Here is a 13,154-nt window from a genome sequence, read left to right as displayed (position 1 = left end):
GCTCTATGCAATTGTGCTATCACAAGTCCTCAAAGAGGGCTGGGAACAATGGCCTCCCACCACTCTTGGGGTTATGTCACATTAGTGAGAGGGCACTGGTCACAGTTACTTTCCAATGCTTCAGGCGACCATCTTTATTACAGTGGTCCCTACTCAAACAGCCTGGTTAGCAACCAGCAACATAAGCACTAAATGATTCTGCCTGTGGTGTTACTGGGGTATGGTGATAACAGAAGACAGTCCAAGCGTGTCTCAGTCACTGTAAAAGACCAAGTCCTAGTGAGGAAGGGACAAGGAAAAGATGATATAAAGAGAACCCATTTCAAATGCCCACCAAGGTCTGCACAAAAACAGGCACATTACTACATGCCTTAAGAGTCTCTAATGTCACTTGCCTTTGACACAACAGCAAAGCCTCAAGCGCCTTTTGGTATCGGACATGAAATGAGTGCACTGCCTCCTCTTAGAATCATCACCCGGCTATGTAAGTGGACATAAAGCCCCCCCCCATAAATACACACATGTAAAGTTAAGAAGGCAAACCCACTCGCCTCCACCAGGCCTCCTCAGAGCAGAGAAGATGGTGCTCAGTGAGGCGAGCCGCGCAGAGGGGCTCCTGACCTGCAGAATGAGGACGAAGTAGTCTACGGGCTTATTCCGCTGGTAGAGGTAGCACTCGGGGGCCTTCTTGTTCTTCTCATCATACTTCAGCTCCTGGATGACATTGGGGTGCTTTAGCAGCCTTAGGAGGATCTTCTCTGACATCTGGGATGGGCTAAATGCTTCTACTTCTATAGACACAAACACAACTTGACATTACACTTCAAAGAAGGGCAAAGGCCGTGCTAGCAGTTGAGGTGCTCAGAGCAGAAGAACCCTTGACGACAGAATGATACAACACAGGTGAACCAGACTTCCGTGTGGTGATCCACTGGGGTCAGATTACCTGGGAGAAATTACAACAGTGGGATATTCATGTCTGGTCCTTTTTATACTTTCCTTTTCAACCTGTGGCTTGAACCATTGGCTTCTATCCCATAGGGTGCCCTATATTTCTGATTGATGGGAAGGATAACCTATCAGCAGCAGACCCCTCCCTGAATGCCAGGACACCTTTCAACTCAAGCCACAGCAGTCCGCCTGTCACCACCAGCCAAAGGAGGAAGCCACGGTCAGGAAGCATGGAGGGTGGGTTAGTACTGGGCGTAGCACGGGGCTCCACCTCTTGCTCTCCCACACCACTCTCCTGAGAAATTCCAGGGAACAACCAAGGGAGAGACTCAGACTGAAAGCAAGGCCGTGCACACATCAACATGCACTCCGACTTGACAACAAAAAGGAGATGGTGGTCGGCACTGAAAAAGACAGTCATTTCATCTAAAACAACAGAAAAATCACAGCTGCAGACTACAGGGTACTAGTGTAAAGGTGGACTTCACGGTCCACCCGAGGCAGAGTAGGTAACACTGGGTTTCAAGTGTGATTCTTCCACAGTAAACAACAACAGTACCAGAATAGGAAGATAATGATAGCAAAATATTTTTAACTTATTTTCTTTAATTAGATGCTATATACAAAAGCTACAAAATTCTGGATTCTGTGATGTTTTCATAGTAAGACAATACATTGCAGGGAATTTGGAAAATACAGAAAAAGAAAGAAAATAAAAATCATCTGTAAGCTGACTGCTTAGATTAGCCATTCAGAGCAAGTTGGTGAGTATTTCTTTCCAGTGCTTTGCCTAGGCATATGTGCCTGTGTACCTGTGTGAATATGTATACACAGACCCACAAGTGTGGTCCTGGGATACACACACTCTCATGTCCAGGGACTAAGGGTCCTACTGGACAGGAGTTATGGACACTTTTCCATTAATGTGAAGAGTGAACACGTCCGTGTACCTGACAGTGGCTGACCTCCTGCCACGGGGCACTGCTGAGCTTTCAGGGCACTAGTGTAAACGCACTGCACCTGGTTAAAACTCACTGGCCCATCTTGGAGACAGATGTCTTCTACAGCCTCTGGGAGCTTCCAGATTCTACCCACGCCTTCCATGGCCAAAAGAGCGGACCCTTCACCTTAGAGGGCCATTCGAGGATGTGAGAGGGTCAGTCAGTCTCTGAGATCTTTCAGCCTTGACCACTTGGAAGCAGTCAATGCTGGCTGGCCCAGTGGCTTTAACCTTGTAAACATTTGCCTCTGGATGGGGACCCCAGTTAATAAGCTGATTTGAAGATGCCACCAGGAAATCCAGGCCAAAACTCAGTAAAGCTTTCATTTTATCAAAACCATAAAAGATAAGGATTTAATTCTGGATGCCTGTGTTTCTTCTTTGTAAGTCTTAGCGCCTGCGTGACCACTCGTGTCCACCTGTTCTTCCAAGGCAAGCTGAAGAGAGAATTACTCAACTGTCCAATCACACGAGGTGGTGCCTGGCTTGCACTGTCAGCCTCCTCCGCCAGCTGGCTCGCCCGTGGGGCGTAGCTGGAGGGAGGCGACCTGGCCTACCGAACACATGCAGTGCGCCACTAACATTTGTCCTTACCTTTCAGACCAATTTTAAGTTACTGGTCCACCCCTGGCAAGTGTCTCAGAGGGTTCATGCCGACACTGAACACAGGAGAGGAGAGAATTTAAAGAGAACAAAACAAAACAGAACAGAAACAAAACAAAAGAAAAAAAAAAAAAAACAAAACACAAAGTGGCATTACTTGTCACCCCATTTCCCAGCCTCCACCCCCAGCCCTCCAGTCAGCATGGTGAGGAAGGCTTTAGGGCCTGTAGATCTCATACTGTGATAAGCACACTTGCCTGTTGCTAGGAAACGGTGCATGGCCAGGAGAAGCTGCGGTGATATTTTAACCTTCATCTCGCTGTCCGTCTGCTTAAAGGCAGAGAAATCTTGCTTTCTTTCACGGTGGGCCACTTTCTTTTTTGTTCTGTTATCAGCTAAGATGGAAATGAGGAAAGAGAAGACAAAATCAGGGCTCATTATTGATGAAAGAAACAAAGCACACTGTTTTGAAAGGAGCTAGAATCCCTTCTGGGACCAGTGGACATCATGGAAATCTCACAGAAGGGACAGAGAGCACAGGGAACGGCTGGGTGTGCAGTTGCCTTAGAGAGCTCCTACAGGATATGACTGGACACACAGGACAGAATCACCCAGCAGCAGACTGGCCCTTGCAAGCGCTAGTGCTACCAAACCCACTCCTGGGAGGAAATGCCACAGGCTACACCAGAAGGAAGTTGTTTCTGCCTTGTAGAGGGCTTCTCAGCCTCAGGTGAAAGAAAAGAAACACACAAACAAGACTCCTCAAGAAGAAGCCTCACTCTAGGAATGCCCTGTTCAACATCTCTGCTTCATTCCTGCCCCAGACTATGAGATGTTCAAGGTCAGGCAAACATGGGGTGATTGGGGAGGAATGAGCCAGTCTCCTCTGCAAAAGGCCAGAGAGGAAAATACCCAGGCTCCAGCTTTGCTGCCGACTCTGAGCTGCTTCTCTGCAAAAGCATCTGTGTGTACGTGAACGAGCACAGCAACATTTATGGAAATTTCACTTTTTGTTTAATTTCTACATATCACAAAGTAATTATTTTTCTGTTGATATTTCTCTTAGTCATTAAAAAATCATGAGAAGCCATTCCTGCCTTGTGGGCCATATGAAATCAGGTGGCAAGCATTCATGGGCTATGATTTGCCATCCTCTGATCTGGTAGCAATCTCCTACGAGCCATTTTTTAAGGATAAAATGCTGATTAAAAAGAAAAGAGAGAGAGAGAGAGAGATGAATGTGACAAGCCCACAGTTATGTATGATGGAGAACACCTGTCACTCCAGCACTTAGAAAGCTAAGGAAGGAGAATTATGTATGGTCAAAGCCAGTATAGGGACAGCATGAAACTCTGTTTCAACCCCTGTCCCCCTCCCTGCCCCCCCCCAAAAGAAAGGAGAAAAACAAATAAACAAAGAACAAGGCTCCGGCTGCTTTCTCTGTCCCTAAGAGTCAGCACTGCTATCTGCCCAGGGTAAAATATCAATGATTAGGGGCTTATACTCAGATTGCAAATTATTTTGAAAATCACAAATTATAAGCCAATATCAAATTTAGAAATAGTTCTCCAATGGAAACTAGCTGTTACCATGGCTGACCTCTCACCTAGACTGAGACTAACCCTTAAGTCACAAGTTCAGCGCTTCATACCAAGAGGTCATGTCACGCAACACTTCTCCATAAAATGAGTCAGTACACCGAGAGTTTAGTAAACATTTAGTAACATTTCCATTAAAAAAATATCCAAGATTTCATGAACATTCACATTGTCTTCCCAATGGCAAGGACTACCCCAGGGTAAAGATGAATATAAACACATCAACCTGCATGAAAAGGGGTCTGTGACATGGCTGGCTCAGTGTGTGAAGCGCTTGCCTCCTACCTGAGTTGGGTCCTTGGAACCCACATAAGGCCTGCACATGTGGGCTCACATCCATAGTACAGGATCGTAAAAGAAGGAAAGAACAAAAACAATAATATTCTCTACTAGGAAGTCTCGGACTGCCTTCTAAATGTCAAAAGCATAAAACAGCCAAGAATACTATACAGATGTAAGGGAAACAAGAGCACGTATTTTAAAGATAATTCTTAACAATTTAAAAGTTTTTCATTCATTAGGTCCTACAAAATCTTGGAGGTGTTAAAATGTGTAATGTTCCATTGTAAAAAGACTAGATAAAAATCACTTTTTTTGAGCAAGGCATTCCTGGAATGCTGCAGGGCACTAGGACAGCTCAAGTCCACAAGCTGTTTCAAAGCTGAGAGGATGAACAGAGTCCAGGCATCCCTTTCCTGCCTCAGGAACCTTGGGCCCTCCTCGGCATAACTAACTTTTCAAAGAGCCTCATATAGGGGTTGGAGAGCTGCCTCGGTGGTTGAGAGCGCTGCCGGCTCTTCCACAAGTCCCAGAGGATCTAAAGCCCTCTTCTGGCTTTCTAGGATACTGCACGCATGTATGTGGTGCACAGACACACATGCAGGCAAAATATCCATACACAAAACAAATTTTAAAAAGAAAGCCTCATCTGATAAAAGTGGGGCTGAGGGTGAGGACTGATGTTTCCTTTCCTGGTACAGTGAGGCAGTTGTGCACCCCACGGAGGCAAGGGAGGGCCGACACTCAGGTCAAGTTCACGCCTGCGGCCTCCCACTTCCTGGTCTAAATACTCTCCATTCCCACCTGCCCTTCAGAGGCGGCAGCGAAGCACACAAGAACACTATATTTATACTCTGTGTGATGAGGGGAGCGCATATGTACCTGTGCACACATCTATGGAGGACAGAGGTCAACATTTGAATGTGCTCATCTACTGCTGTCTACTTTATTTACTTGTCTTGGAAAAGAGGTATCCTACTGGACCTAGAGCTCACCAATTGGCCTGAGGAGTCACCCCCAGCTTGAAATCACTGGCACACAGCTTCTTCTGTGGCACTGGGAAGCCACACTTGCGTCCTCATGCTTGCACAGCGATCAATTTACCACCTGGGCCATTCTCTCACATTCTTACTGCGTACATTACCAAGTCCCACTCCTGTGCAACACCCCGAGTTACTGGCCCAGTCAACTACGCTGCTCAGTTAACATGCCCTGACTCATAGGTTCTGGAACATGGAAAGGTCATCAGCTGTCATCCCTCAATTTAATGAAACACATTCTCCTGTTAAATATGTGAATTATAAACTCAAGGAGAAACAAATTTGTTTGAAAACTCCCTGCCTAGCTGTGTAACATGAACCAGCGTAGAATGTAAAGTCTGCCTGAAAACTGAGAGCAGCGTTTCCCGTCTTGGGTGTGGATTCATGGCCAGGAGAAGCTGCTTACTGAAGAGAAGGCTGCCACTCAGTGTCGCTGACTCCGCCCCTCCCTCTGCGATGGTAAAAGCACTAGGTGACACAGAGACAGCACACAGCCTGCACACACAGTGTGTAATTATAATAGAGAGGCTCAGCACTGGGGAGGAGGGCTTAAGGGGCAGGCCAGCAGCAAAGGTCTGGGGAAGGCACACACAGACACTGCCACTTACTGTACAGGTCTGTCTCATCCAAAATTTCAGATTTGATGATTTCTTCAATCACATCTTCCAAGGTGACAATTCCCAGAACTTCATAAAAAGGGTCCCCTTCACCTTCATTGTTCACTCGCTGCACGATGGCCAGGTGAGATTTACCTTAAAGACAGAAGACAGAGTTGAAGAGGTCATTGCCTGGTTTCCTTAGCAGGCTTCTTAGATGCCTTATTGTGTTTTCTCTTTCTGTTTGCTCTCTTACTGGGCCACACCACCATCCCAGCACCAGCACATGTGTGGGTATATGGACGTGTATGTGTGTAGGTCCAGGTCGAACACTGCTTGTCTTCCTCCATCACTCCTCACATCGAGACAGGGTCTCTAGCTGAAACTAGAGCCCACTGATTCACCAGGTTGGTTGGCCAGTGAGGGCCTCGAACCCTCCTCCTGTCTGCACCTTCCCAGTGCACACACGGCAATAGCTGGCACTCGCTCTCTCTTTCATTTGTGTGTGTATATAAGAATGATATGTGTATGTATACCTGTTTGCACGTGTGTGGGTGCACATATGTGCATATGTGTGTATGGAGACATGAAGTTGACATCTGATAGCCTTTGGATCACTCTTCTTTTTACTAAGCCAAGGTCTCCCACTAAACCCAGAGCTCACAGAATCTGGCTAGTCTAGATAGCCAGCTTATCCCAGGGTTCCTGTCTCTGCCTCCAGAAGCTACCACAACAGCCCCTTTTAAACAGGCTTTGAGGATCTCAACCATCTTTCTGATTGTGAGGCAAGCACTTTGTATACTGAGCCATCTCCCTAGCCCTTGTGCCTCCTTGCTTTTTCACATGAATGCTGGGGATGCAAACTCAGTTCCTAACATCTGTGCACCGAAGCACTTTGCTGATAGAGCTATCTTCTACAGTGCCCTGGTAGCATTGGTGGTGGTGGTGGTGGGGAGACAGCAAAATTTGATAACAAGTTATTAAAGCCTATGTTCCAGCATTTTTAATGGTGTTGCCAATTCCACAACCAAATGGACAAGGCTTCACGAGTCATTAAGACAGCTGAGGAGTGCTACCATAGGCTGCCCTGTACCTACCGGCTCTCTGCTTCCTAGTGGACATTCAGCACCACCAGCTCTTCCTCTGTGATGCATTAGCAATTCTCTCAAAAGGAGAAGGAACTCTACAGATCTCCAGAGAGGTCCAAGACCCTCCTTATAAGGTCAACAGCGCTTTTCCTCCCAAGTATTAAAATGCTGCTGGCCTTCACTGTGCTGATTCTGGGCCACACAGTGCAAGGATCCCTCACTTTTCACAGAAAGCCACCATGGAAACAAGCAGCAGTCACCACTACCCACCACCATACACCACACAAGGAGGGCAGAGCTTGTGTCTCTAAGAATGTCTGCACTACAGCAGTACAAAGTAGATCCTTACCTGAGTGGGCCTCTTTGGACATTCTACTTGACAACCCAAGACACGCCATAACAGTCTTAACGTAACAATGGTTCTCTTGAGAGAAAGGCAACTTGGCTTGGTTGTAAGTTGCCTTCAACACATTGTACACTTTGTTGTGCTAGGGAAGGAAGCCGGGACCTCACGCATGCCCGTGAAGGCTCTACCACCAAGCAGGCATCCACGCAGGTCAAGCTGATTTCATTAAACATCACTTTTACTTGCTTTTACATGAAGAACATGCTTTAGACGTGGGCATCTGGGAGACATTTTCAAGGAAATGAGCAAAGTGAACTTATTTGGTTAAGAAAAACCATGGGCAAAATTTGATGTTAATGATTAAAACACTGTAATTTCAGTAGAAAATTATAATTCTAAAAAACTCACGTCCATCATCATGACTTTGATACCTTCTTAGTAAAATGCTTTTGTGCACATGTATGTGTATGTATGTGTGTCCATGCCCATGAATGTGCCACCTGTGGAGGCCAAGTGTGTCTCTTCACTGATACTTCCACCTTCCTGTTTGAGACAGGTGTCTCATGGAACTCGAAGCTCACCAGTTGGCCAGACTGTGGCCTGTCAGCCCCTACAGCCACCTGGCCCTGCCTCCCAGGGCTGGCATTACAGGCATGTACTGCCGTGCCCAGCTGTTTACATGAGTGCTGGAGAGCCAAGCTCAGGGCTTCCTATTTCGTAGCAAGCATTTCAGCTACCAAGCCATATCCTCAGCCCCTCAGTAAATACTTCTTTGATGGGATGGGTAGTGAGAGTTACCTTTAAAATATTGAAAAATCTGGTGCAGCAACTTTTAAAAGAGCTACAAAATTAGGTGAGCCAATTCATTTTAGATTGACTTTTACGTGATGGATGTTTGTCTGCATATATGTCTGTGTAGTACATGTATAGCCCATGAAGGTCAGAAGAGGGTGTTGGATGCCCTGGGACTGGAGTTGTAAGTCAGCCATGAGGGTGCTAAGAACTGAACCCCGGTCGGTACTGTGCAAGAGCAGCCACAGTGTCCGTAACTGCTAAGCCAGTTCTCCAGCCCTACTAATTTTTCAACCGACTATGGCAATAATGTGAAAAAAATATGCAAGGATAAATAATCTGGAGTACTAGGTGGAAGAATAGACCTTTCAAAAAGGTTTTTTAATTATGTGTACGAAAACATGTTTGTTGTGGGTCTGTGCTTGTAAGTGCAGGTGCCTGTGGAAGCCAGAAGACACCAGATCCACTCGAACTAGAGCTAGAGTTGCAGGCAGCCTGTGCAGCCTACCAAGGGCTCTGGGAGCTAGTGTCCTCTGGAAGAGCATTATGGGCTCTTAACTACTGAACCATCCATTACCTTTCCAGCCCCACAGCAGACTTCTCAAAGCAAACACTAACAGACGAGTAAGGGCTGAGGCAGGAGAATGCCATGAGTTCCAGGCCAGCCTGGGCTACAGAGATTGTTTCAGAAAAGAAAACCAAACAACCCAAGGGCCACAAATGGCCGCCTTGCTGCAGACTTCGTAACCTAAGTTTGATTCCTGGATCCCATGGCAGAAAGAGTACTGGCTCCAAAAGCTGCTTTCTGACCTCCACAGTGTTCCTTTGCACCTACAGACCTGTACTTTCTCCCTGAACACACACACGCAAATAACAAATAAACAAACTAAAACCAAAAGGAAACAATTTTAGACATACTAAAAAGTCACAAATCCTCTACAGAGAGTCCTTACAGGTCTTCACCAGGTTCCCCATTGCTACACCTTGCATCACCATGAGTCAGACAAACACACTGCCATTCATATATTATGTCTCAACTCCAGACACTTCGTTTGGACTTCACTGGTTTTTCCAAAAACAAAAACAAAACATTTTTTTCCCTGCTCCACTGTCCAAACCAAGCACCCAGAGACCAGCCGCACATCTCCCAGTCTCCTCAGCCCTTCTGCAGCTGCTTAATTAGTCTGTGTGTCACGACTTGGATCAGCCCAGCCTGACGTGCACTGTTCAGGTCCCTCTCCAGTCACCAACCAGATCCCACCTCCAAAGGAAGGAGTCGGCACTGCATGAGTTGCTTGCAAAGGGGATATTTCTCAAATTTTTTTCTGCAAAGATTCCAGGCAAAGGAGCGTTGACAGTTCTGACTGCCCCACACCCACAGGCAGGGTAGACAACCTGAAAGAAGCTTGTACTGGGCAGGATGTGATGGCGTGCGCCTTTGATACGGGTGCTTGGGAGGCGGAGGCAGATGGATCTCTGTGAATCTGAGGTCAGCTGGTCTACAGAGCAAGTTCTAGCACAGCTAAGGCTAGATAAAAAGATTCTGTCTCAAAAGAAAGGAAACAGAACCTCTCCTGGGCTGGGGAAGTGGCTCAGTGTGTGCCACACTAACATGAGGACCAGAATGTGGATCAAGCCAAGCTTGGCCGCGCCTGTCGGCAATGCCAGTGTTGAGGAAGCAGAGGGAGGCAGTCTCGAAGTCATTAGCCAACCTGTCTGGCTGAACTGATGAGCTTCAGATACAGTGAGACTGTGTCTCAAAAAAGAAAAAGGTAAAGGGATTGAAAAGAGGGACCTCAGGGTCTGCCCCTGGCCATCACATGGACAAACGTATGCACTTGCACTAACAAGCACATATAATGCATCCACACCCCACACACAACAAAAGGACATTTTGGCATGATATCCTATTTAAAACCAAAGTGGACCTGGCCTCCAGGTTCTCCCAGCATCCTTCAGTCCTTACAGGGCATGGCTGGCGTACCCCGCTCTCTACCCTGAACTTTCCAGCCCAGGGGCTGGGCTTTCTCTCCCCCAGAGGCTCTTCACTATGTAATCCAGATCTTCTGAGTCTCTGTGTGCCTGCTTTCTCTCTGCATGCACCAGCCCCCGACCCTGCTTTTCTTAGCTGTATGGTGACTTCCCTGGCCTTGTACCTTGGGACCAGCGAACCTGCCTGAGAGCTGCCCCCAATAAACCTGCTTTTATGCTTGAACTGGCTCATTTTGTCGGTGGAAAATGCCTCTCACCTATCTGCAAGCCCAGACTTTCTCCATTTACTCCCACAGCCACAGCACTGCAGAGTAAAGGTGGGCGAGGGAGCATCCAGCCACCTCTCATTCCGCTGATAACACAGACCAAACCACATATGCACTGATGCTACTCCTAGATTTTCATTTTGGAAAACAGCTACATTTAATAAAAATGTTATTTCTGTTAACACACAATGGATTCATGATTGGCCTTTAAAATGCTTGGATAGGTAAATATGTTTTCAATTTCATGGTTTTAAATTCATATACAGTAAATATCAAAAGTTCTATTTCATATAGACTGAAGTTTAAGGGTCTTTTATCATGGTTTGTGGTGGGTGTGTGTGTGTGTGTGTGTGTGTGTGTAGACAAGCTCCTTGGAATCTGGAATCAGAGCTCTTTTGCCTCCAGGTGGTTTTCGGGAACTGACCTCAGGTCAGCAGGCTTTCCGGCAAGCGCCTTTACCTGCTGAGTCATCTCTCTGGCTGTCAATTTTTATGCGTCTAAAGGATCTGTTAAATTCAACAAATTAAAGTAGATCATGTGACAATACTCTGTATTGTTGTTTTGGGGGATAGGTGAGGGCCAAGGAAGAACTTGGACTCTCAAGTTCAAGAGTCCTGGATTTGAACTCCAGCAACTGGCTGTCCTCCCTCCCCCCATGCGCCCAACATCAGGACCCGATAACTGAGGAGCCACAGTAGCATTTCTGAGCTCTAGTCTCCTTATCTCAAAAACCAGGCTGTGGTAACTGCTCCTGCTCAGGTTTGGTGGGAAGGCTGACACCCAACAGAGGCGGTGTCCACCATCACTGGGTGATCAGTAACCAGTAACTCATGGTTAGGGGGACACATTTGCCACAGTCTAACTTACTACCAGCTTATCTGGAGGAAAGAGAACCTACGTTAAACGTGTATCATGATTAAGAGAGATGTTTCAGTTTCAGAATAGTCTTTTAAAACACAAAAAGACATCTCTCAAACATAATACTGGTTTTCTCAAAGCATCTAAAATATAGCTATAAAGGAAGTGAACATAAACGCGACACAGAAACCTCAAACTCAGTATTTATGTGACTGTAAAAACTGACATGACACCTGGGCGGGAGGGCTTTAGCTATAAGGCTGGGTCTGGGTCAGTTCACCTGCACTCTGCCAGCCCAACTCCACACCATCTCTGGAACCCAGCTGGCTCAGACCCTGGCCCTGGGGGACAGCTGCTCCTGCTGCACCTACAAATCTATGCCCCTACCCTGCCAGCTGGTCACCACTGAGGTGACAGGGTGTGCAAGCCTAGAGATTCGGATTGTTCGACAAGTCGGCTTTCTAACAGTTTTCATCCCCAGCAAGCTCCCATTCAAACAGCGAAGTCCTCTGAGACTGGGGGCGAGCCACAGACAGAAAGGTTGCAGAGCCCAAGCAGCTCCGGTCTAGTCAGCGGGCCAGGAGGCTTCTCACATCTGCCTTCCCAGGGACCCCACATAAGCAGTTAAAAATTCTTGGTGAATGCTGTCTGTCCAAAGTTAAATTCTTTTGCTATTCCCAGCTTGTGATCATTTAAAAGGAATTTTCCAAAGCAAGGTCTAATATTAGACACAAAATGAAGTTTCCATTGCACTGAGGCGCTACTCTCACCAAAGTAACTACTGCATAATCAGATTGTCTTGGAGCGACTCGTTTGCATGCATATGGACATACTTGAAATACCAGCTCCAAAGCACCCCCACCCCCAGTCTGGGGAGGGCCTTACTCCAGGAGAAGCCATTTTTGTGAATTAGGCTTCTTGGACTGAAAATGCAGTTTTTCTCCGAGCCCTTTGCAGCCACCGTCACCCTTACTCTGAAGTTCTGAATTGCCCCACAGCCCTATCCTCTCAGCTCTGGAATTTCTGATGAGAAGTCCTGTTTCCTGAACCCACTTCTTGGTGTGCAGCGCAGAGTGGGAGGGGGTGCCTTTGGAGACCCTCATTTCAGGCACCTGCACCACCAACCACTCACTGTAGGAACCTGAGCCTTCAGGCCTCACCTGGAGATAAGAGAAAACTGCAAACAACGTTCTAGGAAAGAAAACTGTAAAAGTGAACTTTCTTTTTCTTTTGATTTGGGGAAGGGTCTCCTTCGGTAGTTCAGACTGGCTTCAAACTCACAGCAATCCTCCTGCCTCGACCAGAACAGGACCATTCTCAGCTGTAAGGCTGGAGGAATTAAGGTGGGATGGAAAGCAGAAAAGCAACTTTGAGACAAATAAAGGGTCAATAAACTGGGTATGTGATGCAAACCTATGATCCCACCATCTGGGAGGCAGGGGCAAGAGGATAAGGAATTGAGGTCATCCTTAGCTATATATCAAGTTCTTGACCAGCCTGAATCACATGAGGCTATGTCTCAAAACAAAAACAAAAACAAGACAAACCTCAGACATGAAAACATGAGAAAAAAAAAAGCAAAAAACCAACGGATATTCTAACTTTAAAGAAAAAAATACAGGGCTGGTGAGAAGGCTCAATGTGGAAAGGCGCTTGCCAGCAAGCCTGACACATATTCACATACCCCTCCACAAAAAGCAAAAGTCAACAACATTTGTGATTTCAGGTATCAAATACTGCTAATA

General features: G+C 46.6%; 1 protein-coding gene across 3 annotated transcripts in view; it reads right to left on the bottom strand.

Moving 5' to 3' along the window:
* Window positions 1-13,154, bottom strand: part of Cnnm2 (cyclin and CBS domain divalent metal cation transport mediator 2) — a 127,923-nt gene that overhangs the window by 26,856 nt on the left and 87,913 nt on the right. For 2 of the 3 annotated variants that reach the window (XM_021650503.2, XM_021650496.2), the window contains exons 2-4: window positions 6,080-6,223; window positions 2,812-2,949; window positions 622-791 (exon numbers count right to left, since the gene is read on the bottom strand). In XM_021650503.2, the coding sequence (XP_021506178.1) occupies window positions 622-791; window positions 2,812-2,949; window positions 6,080-6,223 (452 nt within the window). Of the gene's footprint in view, window positions 1-621; window positions 792-2,545; window positions 2,611-2,811; window positions 2,950-6,079; window positions 6,224-13,154 lie in introns of those variants that run through there. The other variant, XM_060390683.1, reaches the window with a different exon arrangement.

This window comes from Meriones unguiculatus, chromosome 1 (assembly GCF_030254825.1).
Source record: "Meriones unguiculatus strain TT.TT164.6M chromosome 1, Bangor_MerUng_6.1, whole genome shotgun sequence".
NCBI classification, from domain to species: domain Eukaryota; kingdom Metazoa; phylum Chordata; class Mammalia; order Rodentia; family Muridae; genus Meriones; species Meriones unguiculatus.
The sequence above is the reverse complement of the archived record's forward strand: the minus strand, read 5'-3'. Positions and strand labels throughout refer to the sequence as shown.